At 42.5% G+C, this 18,038-nt stretch overlaps 1 protein-coding gene across 1 annotated transcript in view; it reads left to right on the forward strand.

Annotated features, from left to right (window-relative positions):
* The window catches only part of ush2a (Usher syndrome 2A (autosomal recessive, mild)), a 916,330-nt gene that overhangs the window by 727,085 nt on the left and 171,207 nt on the right, over positions 1-18,038 (forward strand). The window contains exons 52-53 of the mRNA XM_078230465.1: positions 8,150-8,360; positions 14,824-15,021. Of these exons, the coding sequence (XP_078086591.1) occupies positions 8,150-8,360; positions 14,824-15,021 (409 nt within the window). The remainder of the gene's footprint in view (positions 1-8,149; positions 8,361-14,823; positions 15,022-18,038) is intronic.

Raw genomic sequence — 18,038 nt, forward strand, 5'->3', positions numbered from 1 at the left:
TTCACTTAAGTGTACACATACAAACTGGATACACTCATGCTCCATGATGTGGTGGTTCATATTATATATTGGGTAGTAACCATTATGTAATGACTTAAAGGGTGCAGCACTATTAGACCCGAGATGCATTTTGTAGCAGATATGCCTCAAAACACCATTTTTAAAAATATCCCATACTCATTCCTCCCTTTCCAAAAGTGGCAGTCACTCACAAGCTGTCAGTATCAATACCCCTGACTATATGAATTTGACATACTTCCAGCATGTTATGCACCAGGAGCAGCATTTCAATATTACAATAACATGACCTCACATTAGGGTGCATAGTCAGGCACCGGCACACACACTGGTCCTGCTGCAGAGCAGCGATCTCAGCATTGCAGCACGGACCACATTACTGGTGTCATATCGCTTTAGAGCTGCAGTATCAACACCTCTAAATTTACCTTCTGTGAACATTATAACAAGAAACCTTAGCTGTCAGCTCACCATAGAAATCAACAAGGGAATTTTTAAAAAAACTCTCGAATGATAACCCATAAAAGCTTCAGTTAACTCTTGTTTTCTTATTAGTGCTGATTTGCTGAGGCATTTTTACCACCTGTCCCAAATACATGAAGAACGTAATCACCACAAAACATATCCTCAGATTCCCAATTTAGTTTAGTTTTCTAACACAGGTCCATGGGTAAAAATGGGCAGTCTGGCATTCTGAGTGAAATAAATTCAAATTAAAATGGAATGAAGTTATTTGGTCCAGTCTCAATGTTTGAATTTTTAGTTTTCTGTTCTGTCTCAGGGTTTATAATTTGAGTGGAACGCCTCAATTTTATAATCAATCCCTCCTAACAATTATTCCATATTGATAGAATGCAAAGTATCCGATTTTGCTTTAAATATACATCACATCTGACTATTATAAGAATATATTGACTGCTGACAAGTGAAGTGATGTTGTTTTGCCACAATCTGATGGCTCCAAATATGATCACGGCATTCTTATAAATATTCATAACCAGTGCTTATTGCCAATCAATAGCACATGTTACACAGAATTATAAAGCATTTATAAGCTGCTTTTAGTTCAGTACTGAGAGGTTTGCTGAAATTCTACACATTATGTTGGCTTGATAACTCCAAACATCTCAGTCATTTATAGCAATCATGTCACACTCTTATTAAACTGTAATTTCCAAACCATAAGGAAATTAATAATTTCATCATAAAAAAAATTCTGCGGCAGACAATCCAAATAAAGTTGTGAGCTAAAACAGCCTAACAGTTGCATTCGTTATGATGTAAGGAGTAATGTTCGAAAAGGCTATGCATCTCCAGGCTGTCACTGATCTGTGTCAACTTCTGTAACAAAGTCCATTGGCCCAGAAAGCAAGTCACCACCAGTCCTAACTTTGTCACTTCAGGGTCCCTCCAGACTGCGACAGGTGATTATTTTTTTGCAACAGTCATTCTGCAGGTGGCATGGTGGTTAGCACTGCTGCCAGGGATCCTAATTCAATTCCTGGCTTGGGTCACTGTCCATGTGGAGTTTGCACATTCTCCCCATGTCTGCGTGGATTTCCTCCCACACTCCAAAAATGTGTGAATTAGATGGATTGACCATGCTAAATTGTCCCTTAGTGTCAGGGAGACTAGCCAGGGTAAATGCATGGGGTTATGGGGATAGGGCCTGGGAGGGAGGGATTGTTGTCAGTACAGACTATGATTCTATGATTCATATATGCGAAAAACAGTTCACCAATGCCACCTTTGCCAGGACCAATAACTACAAGTTTCCAATGGACATTGGCAAATGCAATGAAAGGACTTCCTATGAATGCAGGATGTCATAAGTGTGTATTTATTAGTGTCACAAGTAGGCTTACATTAACACAATGAAGTTACTGTGAAAATCCCCTAGTCGCCACACTCCGGTGCCTGTTTGGGTACACTGAGGGAGAATTTAGCATGGCCAATGCACCTAACCCGCACGCCTTTCAGACTGTGGGAGGAAACTGGAGCACCCGGATGAAACCCACGCAGACATGGGGAGAACGTGCAGATTCCACACAAACAGTGACCCAAGCTGGGAATCGAACCCGGGTCCCTGGCGCTGTGAGGCAGCAGTGCTAGCCACTGTGCCACCGTGCTGTGTTACACACATGTAACCATCAGGTCAGAGATAGCCATTCTTCCCATCACTTGACTGAAAACTGTTAAAGTTTATGAAGTATTACGCATTCCCAAGAGATGTTTAACCTGACTTCCTGAATGTCAGAAGTGTCAAATAATTTATTGAACATAGTATGCATTCATAAGTAATCTCTGGAGAAAATGACTAGTGACTGATAATTTGCAAACATAAAATTGCTTCCGATTTTAATTCCGGCTAACAGAGGACCTCAGAAACATTAATCAAGTTTGGCCGGAATACTTCCAGCCACCTCCACAAGTGCCTGAGCTGGTGAAGGCAACTGTCTGAGCAAGTGGAAATGCTTCATAGTTAGAGGTCACCTTTTCTCATGTGGCTGCAGCGGCTCGCTAGTGGCAGTTTATGGGTATGTGAAGCAGGAATGCAGAAGGGGAGGGGTGATGTGAGGAAAATTGGGATTGGGTAGAAAGCAAGCACTCCAAGGTCTCGTCTGTCATGATATTAGAGTGATTGTAGTAGTGGACTCCAGATTTTGACAGGATATGGTACATTCAGTACTTCATGGGGTCACCTGACTTGGGAGTCAGAGGTCAGATAGCACATGCAACTGAAAGTTGAAACCAGGCTGTACAGGGCTTGCACTGTGTGTCCGTGCACTATTCTTAATAAAGTTAGTTTATAATAACGGTCATCCTGCAACATAAAAACATGACAACACCATCTGCAGTTTGCACTTCAATCCGGATTACAGGATGTGGGTGAGGTGTGATTTGAGATGGGCAAAAGGCATTGCGTCATCCTGTAGGTTCTCAGTGGCATTGAATGCAGTGGCCTCACTCACAGCTGGCCCCATGATGCCATCATCTCTAGATGACCCAGGTGAAACAGGCTCTTCCTATCCCCTGTTAATTCTGCACTGCTCCTCATGGTAACGGTCAACTATATCCTGCAAGAGAGAAAAGGAAGAATTTCAGTGAGTGTGTTGCAATATGATGTGCCTACCATAACTAACTAGCCAGAGGCATGTGGGAGCAAGGAGCATTGGGTGTAAGACTGGAAGCATTAGTAGATGTGACATCAGCCAATCAGCCCATGTGGCATCACGTTATTGCCAATTTAACCTGTCCAGGCACATGCATCATTGCAAATCACAGGGATAGGCCTGCAGTTCAGCCTACCCCTAGAGAAACAAACATAACATTACCTGTTTGAATTCACACCTTGTGACTCTCCTTTCCCCATCTAAAGTAATGACTCCAACGCTGCACCAGAAAACCTGGGAGCCCTCTCTTTTGCTTGTCGTTCTATTTTCTGCACATTTCCAAGTCTTCCAAAGTCGGCAGCAGTTTCTGTACAATGAGTACAGCCCCTCTTCAACAGAGGCAGACTATTTATAACAAACCCAAGTATTCACACATCATAACCCCCACCACCTGAAGACAGGCCTTAATGTATTTTCCCCCATATGGTTTAAGCAGAGATTCACTACATGTGATAACATGAAATGGCTAAAGGGACTTCAAATCAAAGGTTAGGGGTTTAACAACATCCTGACAGTAGTACTGAAGACTTGTGCTCCAGAAGCAGCCCAGCCCATAGCCAAGCTGTTCCAGTACAGCTACAACACTGGCATCTACCTGGAATTGTGGAAACTTGCCTGGTTATGTTCCATCCAGCAAAAGCAGGACCAATCCAATAAATACAGCCAATTATTGCCCCATCAGTCTACTCTGGATCATCAGCAAAGTGATCGCAGGTGGCATGGACAATGCTATCAAGTGGTACTTACCAATCAATAACTACTCACCAATGATGAGTTTGGGCTCTATCAGGGCCACTCAACTTCAAACAGTTAGCCTAAGCATAGACAAAAGAGCTGAATTCAAGAGGTGAGGTGAGCTGACTGTCCTTGACATCAAGGCAACATTTGACCAAGTGTGGCATCAAGGAACCCTAATAAAACTGAAGTCAATGAGAATCAGTGGAAAGCTCTATATTAGTTGGAGTCATAACTAGTACAAAGGAAAATGGGTGTGGTTATTGGAGGACAATCATCTCAGCCCCAGGACATTGCTACACAAGTTCTTCGCGGTAGTGTCCTAAGCTAACGGTCTCCAGCTGCTTCATCAATGGCTTTCCTACCTTTATATGGTTAGAAGTAGGATGTTTACTGATGATATCACTCTGTTCAGCACGATTCACGACTCCTCACATTCTGAAGCAGTCTGTGTCCATATTCAACAGGGCCTGAACAACAATCATTCTTGACCACACAAGTGCCAGGCAATGATTGTCTCCAACATCATCATCCCTTGACATTCAATGGCATTTCTAAAACTGAAATCCTACCATCAACATCGTGGGGATTACCATTCATCAGAAAATGACCAGCCACATAAAGATAGAGGCTACAAAAACAGCTTTTTTTATATTCATTTGTGAGACATGGACATCGCTGGCTGGCCAACATTTATTGCCTAATCCCTAGTTGCCCTTGAGAAGGTGGTGGTGAGCCGCCTTCTTGACTTGCTGCAGTCCACATGCTGTGGGTTGACACACAATGTCACTGGGGAGGGAATTCCAGGATTTTCATCCAGGAACTGCGAAGGAATGGCGATTTATTTCCAAGTCAGGATAGTGAGCAGCTTAGAGGGGAGTTTGCAGGTGGTGATGTTCCCATGTATCTGCTGTCCTTGTCCTTCTAGATGGAAGTGGTCGTGGATTTGGAAGGTGCTGTTCAAGGATCTTTGGTGAATTGCTGAAATGCATCTTGTCGGTAGTACACACCGCTGCTACTGAGCGTCGGTGATGGAAGGAGTGGATGTTTGTGGATGTGGTGCCAATCAAGTGGGCTGCCTTGTCCTGGATGGTGTCAAGCTTCTTGAGTGTTGTTGGAGCTGCGCCCATCCAGGCAAAAGGGGAGTATTCCATCACACTCCTGACTTTTTAGATGATGGACAGGCTCTGGGGAGTCAGGAGGTGAGTTATGTGCCACAGTATGAGTTTCTGGTCAATGGTAACCCAAGGATGTTGACAATGGGGGAATCAGTGATGGTAACACTACTGAATGTTAAGGGCGATGGTTAGAGTATCTCTTATTGCTTATGATCATTGCCGAGCATTTGTATGACACTCAGGCTTTCTGCAGTAAAGAACTCACCTCCTGACTGCCCAAAGCCTGTTCACCAAGTATGAGCCACAAACCAGGGGTATGATAGAATACTCTCCACTTGCCTGGATGAGTACTGCTTCAACAACAATCAAGAAGCTTGACACCATCCAGGACAAAGCAGCCTGCTTGATTTACACCCCATCCACCACCTAAACATTAACTCCCTCCACCACCAGCACACAGTGGCAGCATAAATGTATGTACATTTATGTACCATAAATAAGATGCACTGCTGCAACTCACCAAGGCTTATTTGAAAGCACCTTCCAATCTCATGATCTCTACCACTCATAAGGACAAGGCAGCAGACACATGGGAATGCCACCACCTGCCTGCAAGTTCCCCTCCAAGTCACTCACCATCCTGACTTTGAACGATTTTGCAGTTCCTTTACTGTCACTGAGTCCAAGGCCTGGAACTCCTTCGTAGCAGGACTGTGGGTGTACCTACACCAGATGGACTGTAGCCGTTCAAGAAGGCAGCTCACCGTCACCTTCTTAAGGGCATTTGAGGACGAGCAATAAATGCAGGCCTTGTCAGAGATGCTCAAATCCCATGAAAGAATAATAAAAACAGAACCAGAACATGGATATTTGATATTTTAGACAAGAACAGAAAATTTGGAAGTGCATGGAGGTAAATCAACATCTAAAATAGGCTAACACATGTTGATAGACTCTTCATTCCCTATAGATTCAGTTTTGAAGAAGATTTCAGCATAAGATACTCGTTTCCTTTTTCAGGTGCTGACTAACCTGCTGTCTCACTTCAAATGATTCCTGTTTGTAATGATACTGTGCCTTTAAGAAATGCATTTTCATCATGTTTCTCTGCAAGATGTTTTGCTGGCACTGTGTTGTCTGTAGTCAGTGTCCTTTATTGTTACTGAGGCAGTATAATTGATATGTTGATTTTAATCTGAACTAATGCAGTGTTCTGTGGTTTTAATGGTCCCTTGGGATTGCTGAGTAGAGCTTGATTTGGGGGTGATTGACAAGTCAGGTCATGTAGCTAGGGCAGCTATTTTTCAAAGAGCATTTGAGTTTTAGTTTCATTTTCAGAAGCAGCTTGAAGTTGAGGGAAGCAACACAAGATTTTCCTCTCTCTGGAGTTGGAGCTTTTGCTGTTTAAGTGTTGCTGTGTTTGAAACTGCCAGAGATTGGGTTTACCTCTCTGAAGTTTGGCTGTTTTGAGGATATATTCTTCTCTGCAAATAGCTGGCTTGGATTTCTGTCCATAGATGTTACAAAGCTGAAAATGCAGCATCACATGAGCAAATTTGTTTTTGTGCTAAATCTGAGGAAGAGTGTGTGCCTGTGGGATGGTGTTTACCTTGGAACAACAGAGATAGCTATGCCAAGTCATGTTTAAGTCTTGTAATTGTTAAAAGTTATGCTAATTCGTTTTGTTGTATTTTAACCGTGTTCTGAAATAAAATTTGTTTGATAAAAGCTTCCTAGTGGGTCACTTAAATCATACCTGGAGTGAAACACCTTATGCTCACCAATGCCAAAATCAGATTTAAACTTCGGGTCTTGGCTAACTTCACAAAACACTTTGAAGTCTTCGGCTTGAGTCTTAACATGTTTAAGAATAGGATGAAAACATATAACAGAACATGGACAGAGAACAAGATTATACTGAGAACATAAAACAAAACACTCCAAGTTAATGTTTCTATTGTTTCTAAAGTACAGAAGCAGATTGGATTGGTCCTGCAAATACTATAGTATGGAACCCAGTCCTGGTTGTTCGGAAACGACTGTGAAGACCCAAGGTCTAGGTTTCAGGAGATAACTCCTAGTCCACCTTTTCCCAGCCAAGTTAATATACATCAGGAAGTCGTGTTTATAAAACTGAACATTAATTTTAAAAGCCCAGTGTCAAGAAATTAGTCAGAGTCCTTTAGGTTCAAACTGCGTACTGCACAACCAGAGTCAAGATTAATGCTAGCATCAATGGATGAGAGTCAACAGAAAACTCACTTGTGCAAAGACATTAATGTCAGGCTGCCTGCCTCACATCCAGAAAGCCTCAGGCAAGCGCCAGGTGACTGGGGAGTTGGAGGGGCTGGCAGTGGGAGTAGGCTGCTGGAAAGGGTGATCATGATTTCTTGGATGCACTTCTATCTTTCTTGAGTCCACAGTTGAAGAATTGCTGAAGAAGCTACCTGGCCTGTTCATTGCCAACAAAACTCTGAATGGAGTCCATCAGATTTACAGGGTCCATTAGCTCTTGGGAAAGGACCCCACAAATTCAACAGCGAGAAAGGTTGGGCACAGGCCATACCAGCACTAAATTAGTGTGCAGCCTGCCAGTCAACACTCATCTAGGGCGGCACGATAGCACAGTGGTTAGCACTGCTGCTTCACAGCTCCAGGGACCTGGGTTCGATTCCCGGCTTGGGTCACTGTCTGTGTGGAGTTTGCACATTCTCCTCGTGTCTGCGTGGGTTTCCTCCGGGTGCTCCGGTTTCCTCCCACAGTCCAAAGATGTGCGGGTTAGGTTGATTGGCCATGCTAAAATTGCCCCTTAGTGTCCTGAGATGCGTAGGTTAGAGGGATTAGCAGGTAAAATATGTAGGGATAAGGGGGTAGGGCCTGGGTGGGATTGTGGTCGGTGCAGACTCGATGGGCCGAATGGCCTCTTTCTGCACTGTAGGGTTTCTATGATTTCTATAAGTCCTGTTATCAGTATTTGCAACTTTTTCACTCTTATTCTATGCAAATATTCTAAACCACCAAAGATTGTGTGGAAATTGCATATCTATGTTATGGCTGCCCTGCTAAACCATCATAATGACAAATTTAACATTTCTAACCCAACAGAGAGACTGTGGCATGCGTACAGGATGTTCATTATCCCAGAGAGCGAGAGGATATTGCAACAGATGTGATTTCAACTCCAATGTTTATATTTGCACCTGGTCAGAAAAAATGGAGGCTCTGACTTCAGTGAATAAACAACCGAGTGAAATGCTTTGCTTTTGGCCAGAGGAGATCATTAACACAGGAGGTCCCACCAGCCATACATTCACAGGTATCTGAAAAAATATATTTATTTTTTTGTGTCAAATGTTTTCAATTAATATACTGGGAATTTATTTCTTAAAACAAGATCAGTTGTCTTTAATTTTGCTCTTTGCGTTATTCCTGTATATATACCAGAAAACAAAAGCCCTCTAAGTTTCAAGGACTTATGCATAAAGGCAAAATATTCAGGTTGCCAGTTTACTAGAAGCTACTACAGTGATACAACTGAACATGCCTTCAAGTGATTACATGCCTTGCAATGTTTATTAATGTGGGTTAATGCAAAGCTACTTGGGCTGCTCTGTGGGATAGTGCTAATATGGCACGGGCAGCACAGTGGCACTGTAGTTAGCACTGCTGCCTCACAGTGCCAGGACCTGGGTTTGATTCCTGGCTTGGGTCACTGTCTGTGTGGAGTTTGCATATTCTCCCTGTAGCTGTGTGGGTTTCCTCCAGGTGCTCCGGTTTCCTCCCACAGTCCAAAGATGTACAGGTTTGGTGAATTAGCCATGCTAAAATCCTCCCTAGGTGTATCTGAATAGGCGCCGGAGTGTGGCAACTAGGGGGTTTTCACAGTAACTTCATTGCAGTGTGAATGTAAGCCTACTTGTGACTAATAAATAAACTTTACTTTAATACATAAGGAATCAATGCAAATCTCATGCAGCTGCAACATGGAATTCAAAAAAAGTGCAGAGTTCTCAGCTTGAGTCTTACTGGTTCCAAATTTGTAATTCATTCTGCCAGGATTCTAGTATGACCTTTAAGACCATTATATCCAGTCCACAACAGAACTGTTTACACTGTAAAACTCTGCAAACAATTGGGACACCATCGTAGCTTTGTCAGGCCATTGGAAATTAAATCTATGCGGTTGTAGGATTGTTTAGTGCAGTGAGTTAGCACACTGTACTTTCACTGATGGGAATTGGGATTTACATCCAGCCCAGACGAGTCTCTGTCTCTTTTTGTAGATGCTGCCTGCTGTTAGGTTTATGTTTGTGTTATTTCTGCTGTAACAGACTCTGGTACTGCTGTATGGCTTCTTATGTGAATCTAAGTATACTGTTACTATTTTTAACTGGAGCCTACTGTTGCTATTTATGTTTAAGAAGCAAGACAAAAGAGCTCTCTTCTTTTTTGCATCTATAACTAATTTGATGTAGACACAGATTTCTCCATTTACCTGGCTTACTGTAACACTTGCAAGGCTCAGCCTGGTCATCTAAAGGATGCGTCACATGACATTGCTGAACATGTTCTCCAGTCTCTGACCACAGTAATCCCAGTGAGAAACAAACAAAATCAATACAAATAACATTTTGGAGGCTCCTTTTTGTGTAGGACGAGCAAAATTTATTAATTCAACTTGCAAGTTTTTTATTATCTGCTGGTGATTAAATGGCTGTCTTGACTTGGTTCCTAAAGTCATGTATAAAACTGTATTCTGCTGCTCCTGAAATACTTTAGATTGATAAGAGACTTTGGGTGGGATTTCTGTCTCCAGTTGGAGATGGAAATGGGGTTGGGAATGCAGGAAATTTAGGATTCTTGGTTGCAAATTGCAATTTGCAGAGCCATCTGACCCTCTGTTATTTTTTTGTGTGGCCTCCTCGCAGGACAGGAAAGTCTTGAGTGCAAAAGCAGCATATACCTCTGCTGAGAGTGGGCTGTCATTGTGACGACCATAAAGAAATGCGAATTTTCTTCCTCACGTTGTTTTGTGTGCCGGTGCGGGTTTTAGAAGCTCTAAAAGAAAAGCCAGCTTGACAATTTATGACCGGTGGGGGGGTGGGGGTGGGGTGGGGGGGAGGGTGGGAGGGGGTAGAGTGGTGGGGGGAGTGCCATAATTCATTCAAAATTGTAGAAACATAACTCCCATGCTATGGTTTGGACTGAGATTTAACATTAGAGGTATTTTACTTTGAAAGGAATGGTCCAGGAAGTATAAAACAAATCTGAACTTTGATGCTTCGAAATAGAAATAAATACCATCTGCAGCTTTAAAAAGGTCACCTGGTTTTTAGTTTCAATGAACTCCATTGTTTCCATTTCCCAGGATTTGTTTTGATGCTCAGGGTGTTTACGAATGCTTGGCTGAGTTTCAGAAGGTCCAGAAAAACTTAATTCACCATGGGTTATGAGGAGTTTGAGTGGACATGGGGAGTATGTGGGGGTCCTAGGAGCATAGGGTGGCATGGGGGATATGATGGGGCTTGGAGGGCATATGAGGTGTGTTGGCACAAGGGTGAGAGTTAGGGTACATAAGTATTTTGGAGAGCTAGGCTGATGTCCCAGTGAACCAAGGTGGGCCCTTTGAACCAGCCTGCCACAGCACCCCCATTCCTCTGATGTTGCTTCTGGACTCGGATAACCAAAACCCTGTCTGCCAACATCTCCAGGAGATGAAAATATGCTAGCTGTGGCCTGACGTGGCGGGCTCAGTTTTCTGAACTCAGGGAATGACGCAGCTTGCATTTCTCGAGCCCAACACAGAAGTCCAGTCCTTTATCTATTAATTGTATTCACCTATAATTATAAATATAGGACAACACCTAACTAGGAGAAAACTGCAACTAAAACATGACATAGGAAAAGCTGAGCATTTTTGCAAAATACGACCCAGGGTGAGATTGCTATAGAGTTGAGAATGAAGATGTTTGTCAGTATTATCTCAACACCAAAATACCTTTAGTCCTTGAAGTATAATCTGACCTGTTTTTTCCTTTATGATTTACAAAAGTCAACCTGTGGACTTACCTATATCCTACATAAGTCAACATTTTTTTGCAGGTATTGAATTTAGGCAGATAAGGATTGATGACAATACTCCACAGTCCAATCACATGATAAGATTTGATTTGAGTTGATATTGTAACATGTAAGGATAAATTCAGCATTCACACACTTCCAATGGGGAGCTTATTCAAAGCATAGTGGATCAAAGAATTAGTGCAACAATGCCTTATCTCTGACATGTCTTATCTTCAAGGGTGGATTTCCACTGGGAATCAGCAGTGCTGAAGTATGCCTTACACTTTGAACTTTAATAGTATCAAGTTTTACTTCATTGTCTTTACAGAGAAGCATATTACATGATATTAAGACATCAAGCACTTTGGATAATATAGTCCACTTGTATTAATATCACCTCCATCCAATATGTTGGTATTCATATAAATACATATTTATTGTGCCTGTTTTACTGAAATAAAGCACTAAGTTCCTCGACACAAACTACTAACATAGTCACACATTGCGGAGAATGGAACTTTGATTTCACTTAATGGTGAGACATGATTTTTTGGCAAATAATAGGCACAAGCAAAAAGGTTATATTTACATTTTGACTCAAAGTAATAAACCAAGGAAGATATAATCCAAAATGAGTTGTACATATTATTGTAATACCAGCATTGATGCTTCCCAATGCACTCCTGACTGGTCTCCCACATTGTGCCTTCTGCAAACTTCTGGTCCTCCGGTATTCTGCCTATGTCTGAACTTGCGCATGCCTCTTTCACCTCTCATCCCAGTGCTCGCTGACCTACATTGGCTCCCAGACAAGCAACGATTTAATTTTAAAATTCATCCTTGTTTTCAGATCCCAACATAACCTCACCCCTCCTTCGCTTTGTAATATCCTCCAGCCCCACAACCCGCCAAGATATCTGTGCTCATCTAATTCTGGCCTCTTGAGCATTCCTGATTTTAACCGCTCCACCATTTGTCACCGGGTATTCGGATACCCAGATCCTAAGGTCTGAAATGCTTTCCCTACAACCCTGTGCCTCTCAACCTTGTTTTGCTCTTTTAACACACTGCTTAAAATCTACCTCACTGACTGTGATTTTGAATGTATGACCTAATGATCTGGATTTTCATGGAGTCACTTTGGACCTTCCAAAATAGTGAGTGGGACTTTGATCCGAAGGTATCTCCCCATCCCATCCACACCGCTCCCCCTCCACAGCCTCCACCCCCACCCCCCGCCATCCAATTCTGACAGGTACCAATTTCATCAGTAGTGTAAAGGGGCATGGTGTGACTCATGTGAGAAAAACCTAAACTCAGCCGGGCCATTTAAATTCAGTGCTGAGTTCAAAAAGATGCTATTTTCACTCTGGCAAAGGCTTAACTTGCAGCATGGGACCTATAATGTTTTTTAGAGTAGATGTAAATGCTCTTGAAGGGTGAAGAAGGTTTGTAGAACTGTCAAGCTATGAAGTTACTTAAATCCCTATTTCGAAAGTTAAAGATGTCTACATGTTCAGTGTTGGTTAAAATTGAAATTCAAGCTGTGAAGGTGTTTAAATCCCTGACCCTTTAAACAGTAAAAAAGAGACTGCCAATGTCAGTAAAAGGTTAAAGAAAAACTGATCTAGAAGTTACAATAGCTTTTATTGATATTATCCTAAGGCATATCATTCAGTCATTATTAAAGCTTGGTTGCTTTTCAGAACCTATAATTATCCCTGGAGGGTGTCCTAAATTCACAATTTGGTTGACAGTTTAAGAGATTATTAAAGGATTATTTGTCTTTGATGTGGGGTTATGGATACAGTTTTATTTTATGAGGGCTTAAGTACTTGCAGGAGTTAAAAGTCTAATTGGTTTTTCATGAATGGGAGTATTTTTTAAATGGTGAAGGCTGCCATAGATATTTATAACTCTATTTTATTTCATCTCAGTAAGACTCCTAAGGTTTGCCCATTGTGGATACTGGGTGAGGTGGCATGGAGAATTCAGGGACAAGACTGCTGGGTGGCATAACAAGAGGTATCGTTTATTGGCATTAAGTTGGCAATGGAGCAAGGGGTGGATGAATGGCATGGGTTGGCATGACTTAACATTAATTTAGTTTGGGCCTATACGTGGCATTGGTTGTGCATGGGTTGGTACGAGTTGATGTTAAATTGGCATCTAAGTTATAAGGGGCTTTGGGGATAGGTAAGGGGTATTGACTGACATGGTTAGGGTATGGGGAGTGGGTGTAAGGAGAGGTGGGGGGCCAGAGGGCTTGTAACATAAGGAAACACTTGGGACAATGTCCCAGAGAACAGAGACAGGGCATTCAAACAGCCTGCCTCAGCACTCAGCAACCCTCGTGGCCACCTCTAATCTGAGTCTGTGGGTGCTGAGCCCAGCACTATCTCCATCTGCCCCCTTGGAATGCTGGAAGGATGAAAAAAAAGGTTAATAAAATGCTTAAGTAGATCATAAAATTTAGAGTAGGCCTTGTTCAAAACAGACTGTAAGAGCTTCTATAGGTATGTCGAAGGGAAGCGTTTGGCTAAGACAAACAGGCAGGGTCAGGAGAATTCATAATGGGGAATAGAGAAATGGCAGAGAAGCTAAATGATTACTTTTTGTCTGTTTTCATTAAGTAAGATACAGGAAACCTCCCAGATGTAGCATTCCAAGGGACTAGAGAAAATGAGCAATTGAAAAAAATTAGTGTAGGTAAGAAGATTGTATTGGGGAAATTAATGGGACTGAAAGTTGATAAATTGCCAGGACTTGATATTGTGCACCCTAGAGTTTTGTAAGAGGTTGCTATAGAGATAGCGGATGCATTGGTGAACATCTTCCAAAGTTCTATAGATTCTGGAATGCTTCCTGAAGATTGGAAGATGGCAAATGTCACCCCACTATTTAAAAAGGGAGGGAGAAAGAAAATAGGGAACTACAGACATTTTGCCTGACATCATTAGTAAGGAAAATGCTAGAATCTATTTTAAAGCTTGTGATACATGGACACTTAGATAATCATGATCTGATTGGGCCTAGTCAGCATGGATTTACAAATGGGAAATCATGTTTGACGAACTTATTGGTGTTTTTTGAGGCTGTTACTAGCAAAATTGATAATGGAGAGTTGATGGACGTAATATATTTGGATTTTCAGAAAACCTTTGATAAATTGCAATGAAGTTATTGAGAAAATCCCCAAGTCGCCACACTCCAGTGCCCGTTTGGGTACACTGAGGGAGTTTAGCATGGCCAATGCACCTAACCAGCACGTCTTTCAGACTGTGGGAGGGAACCGGAGGAAACCCATGCAGACACGGGGTGAATGTGCACACTCCACACAGACAGTGACCCCAGCCAGGAATCGAACCCGGGTCCCCAGTACTGTGAGGCAGCAGCGCTAACCATTGTGCCACTGTGCCACCAGTTGACCTTTCCATGGTCCGCCCCTCATCCGCTCTGATTCCCATGGCAGGCCGGACGGTAAAATTCCAGCCTCTGTGTCTCCATTGAAAACCGGAAAATGTTAGTTGGCTCAGGATGGACTGAATTTGTTGTAACTACCAGCGGTCTAGAGGTTAAGGTACCACTGTAGAATTTGTCAGCAATGCACTTAATTTTTGCTCATTTCCTTGCAAGAGAAATGTTGATGCCTGATTGACAGATGTGGATCACAAGATGTCTGACCTTAAATTTTCTTTGAACTTATTTTCCCGCAGATACTAATTTAGATCCATATGTGACATATGAGTACAGAATAGCGGCTTGGAATCATTATGGATGGGGTTTTAGTAACATCAGCAGAGCTACCACTGAACAAGATGCGCCTCAGGGTGTGAATCCACCCAAGTGGAGGAAGGTGGACAACAGGAATGACACGATCTTGCTGAATTGGGAAGCTCCCGCACAACCAAATGGTATAATGATAAATAAATAGCATCATTATTGAAGCTTTTTTAGATAAAGATATATCCTGCGTTACTACTGTATGAGAATTAATTAATTCTGAGCAATGCTTAAATCATTTAAATTACTTGCTGACGTAATAGAGAAGTAAATCAGAAAAAAAAAATGGTTATTGCAGTGCTTTTAACTGAAATTGCGAAGAAAAACATGGACAGATTAAAATATTTTTCATATAGGACGCTGGGCTGAATTTTTGTCAATGTTAGGAGACACTTTTCAGAGGAAATCTATTCCTCTACATTCACATTTCCCTCTGACCTTTCTGCAAGTTGGGAAAGCTTAGCTTGCAAGCGCACACCCTCCTTCGCTGAGATTGGGTTCTCCATTTCCAAAATCCATGTTCATGATATCTCTTTTGAAGTCCCTACTTGAGGTAGAGTTGCACTCTTACCTTCCCAAGCAGTTAGAAAATACAGCCATGCACAGACTACCGTGCTGTGTGTCAGATGTTCCACTGTGCTCCGCCAGCCCACCAAAGGAAAAGTCAGGTTAACACAAGCCTGTTCCTTCAGAAGAAATCAGCATAAAGATGAGGGTGGGTGAGATGCTACACAGTCAGGCCTCGATAGTCCAATTAGAATCATAGAATCCCTACAGTGCAGAAAGAGACCATTCGGCCCATCGAGTCTGCACCGACCACAATCCCACCCAGGCCCTTTTCCCATAACCTCATGCATTTATTCTGCTAATTCCCCTGACATTAAGGGACAATTTAACATGGCCAATCCACCAAATCTTCACACCTTTGGACTGTGGGAGGAAACCGGAGCACCCGGAGGAAACCCATGCAGACACTGGGAGAATGTGCAAACTCCACACAGACAGTGACCCAAGCTGGGAATCGAATCCAGGTCTGGCTGAGCGATACTGATTCGCTTCTTTGGGGTCTGGATGGTAGCATGGGAGAGATGGAGCTGGGGTTAGGAGGGCACACACAAGTGTCCCGAAGCTTTGCCCACCTGGTTTCTAGAAACATTTTTGGACCCACTTGCTGGTATTGAATCATTTGTTAGAATTGTCAAATAAAATGACATAACGTAAAAGAAAATACATCATTTAGGGCAAAACATTGTTGAGGGATTTCAAAGACAAATTATTCCTTATTCCAAATAGGATGTTTAAAATACAGCTCATTAATGTTTATTTGCTTTTATATATCTAAGCTGTTATTATATATGCATTATATATATTATATTAGAAGGTCATTTGGCCATCAATATTTATCCACTAGTTAATTGAAGGGGGAAACAAGCACATGGGTAGAGAGATGTAGGGCGCAAAACAAATCTAACTTAAGGAAAGAATGATTTGCATTTATATAGTGCCTTTCATATTGGGTATTGTACACCCATGGAAGTACTTTTGAAGTAGGTCAGTGTGGTGCTGTAGGAAATGTGGCAGCCAGTTTGCTATAAACAGCTACATGATAATGACCAAATACTCTGGAGCGGGAATTTGCTGTCCTGCCTGCCAAGGGAATCGTAGCGGGCGAGACACGGACCATAGAAAGGTCTGTTGACTTTGGGTGGGATTTTCTGGTTTTGGGGCAAGCGTGACCGGAAATACCCGCCCTCTGCTTTTGTTATGTTGATTGAAAAATTAATATTGAGCAGAACACTGGGGACAACTCTTTGAATCATAAAATGGCTACAGACCGAATACAATTCCAATCGGAAGCTGCTTCTTGAGGTGGTTCCAATGGTGAATCATTCAGCCTGTTGTATCTATGCTGAGCAACTCACCTAGTCCCACTCCCCTGCATTTTCCCTATCGCTATGGAATCTTATTTTGTTTCAGTTCATTACCTCATGTTTAGACTTCCTTGCTCTTCTTTAAACTTCTATTGGGGATCTTTTATTTCCACATGAAGGTGACAGGCAGGACCATCTCACCTGAAACACTCCCTCAGTACAGCACTGGAGCCTCGGATATGATTTTTGCACTCAAGTCCTGGAGTGAGACTTGGGCCCACAACCTTCACATTCAGAGGTGGAAGTGCTACTAACTGAACCATGGACATCGCTTACTTTGAGTACTATTTCAGATTCACCTATTTGCCATTTAACCTTTTATGTGCTTTAATATGTTCCACAGTGGCATAGTGGTTAGCACTGCTGTCTCACAGTACCAGCAACCTGGGTTTGATTCTGGCCGTGGGTCACTGTCTGTGCAGAGTTTGCACGTTCACCCTGTGTCTGCATGGGTTTCCTCCGGGTGCTTTGCTTTCCTCCCACAGACCAAAAGACGTGCTGGTTAGATGCATTGAACATGCTAACTTGCCCCATAGTGTCCCAAGATGTGTAAGTTAGGTGGATTAACCGTAGTAAATGCATGAGTTACATGGATAGGGTGGGTGGGCCTGTGTAAGATGCTCTATCAATAGGTGGTGTAGACTCGATGGGCCAAATGGCCTCCTTCTGCACTATAGGGATTCTATGGTTCATTCGCTTAACCTACTCTTCAGACTTTGAGCTACTCTAAGCTTTCCACTTATCTCATTAATTTGCATTTGGGATCATGCTCACTGCTCTTCCCTGTACCATCTCCAATTTTTCCAGCTGCTGCAGCCACTGATCAGCATGGTGGTGAACACCAATTTAGCGCTGAGGTTGGAACTCTATCGAGGGGGTTTAGTGCAAAGGGTGGGTTTTGCCAGTTGTCGCTGGGTTAGGGAGCAGGCAGGTTCTCACAGGAGGAACCATGGCCTGACCCACCTAGATGATGAGATTCACCATTGGAACCACCTCAAGAAGCAGCTTCCAATTGGTATTGTATTCATTTTTATTCACATCTGTATCTTTGTTGGACTGGACCTGCTAGACGCTGCTTTTAAAATTAACAACATTGAGAAGGTTAAGTGAGTAAAGCAGACATGAAATTTGGAGTGGAATTCTATCAGACAACTGGTGTTTCATTCAAGCAAGCATCTTCCAGCAATTCCTGCAGATAACTAGGCTTCAGATGTATA

This window comes from Mustelus asterias, chromosome 15 (assembly GCF_964213995.1).
Source record: "Mustelus asterias chromosome 15, sMusAst1.hap1.1, whole genome shotgun sequence".
Classification (NCBI taxonomy): domain Eukaryota; kingdom Metazoa; phylum Chordata; class Chondrichthyes; order Carcharhiniformes; family Triakidae; genus Mustelus; species Mustelus asterias.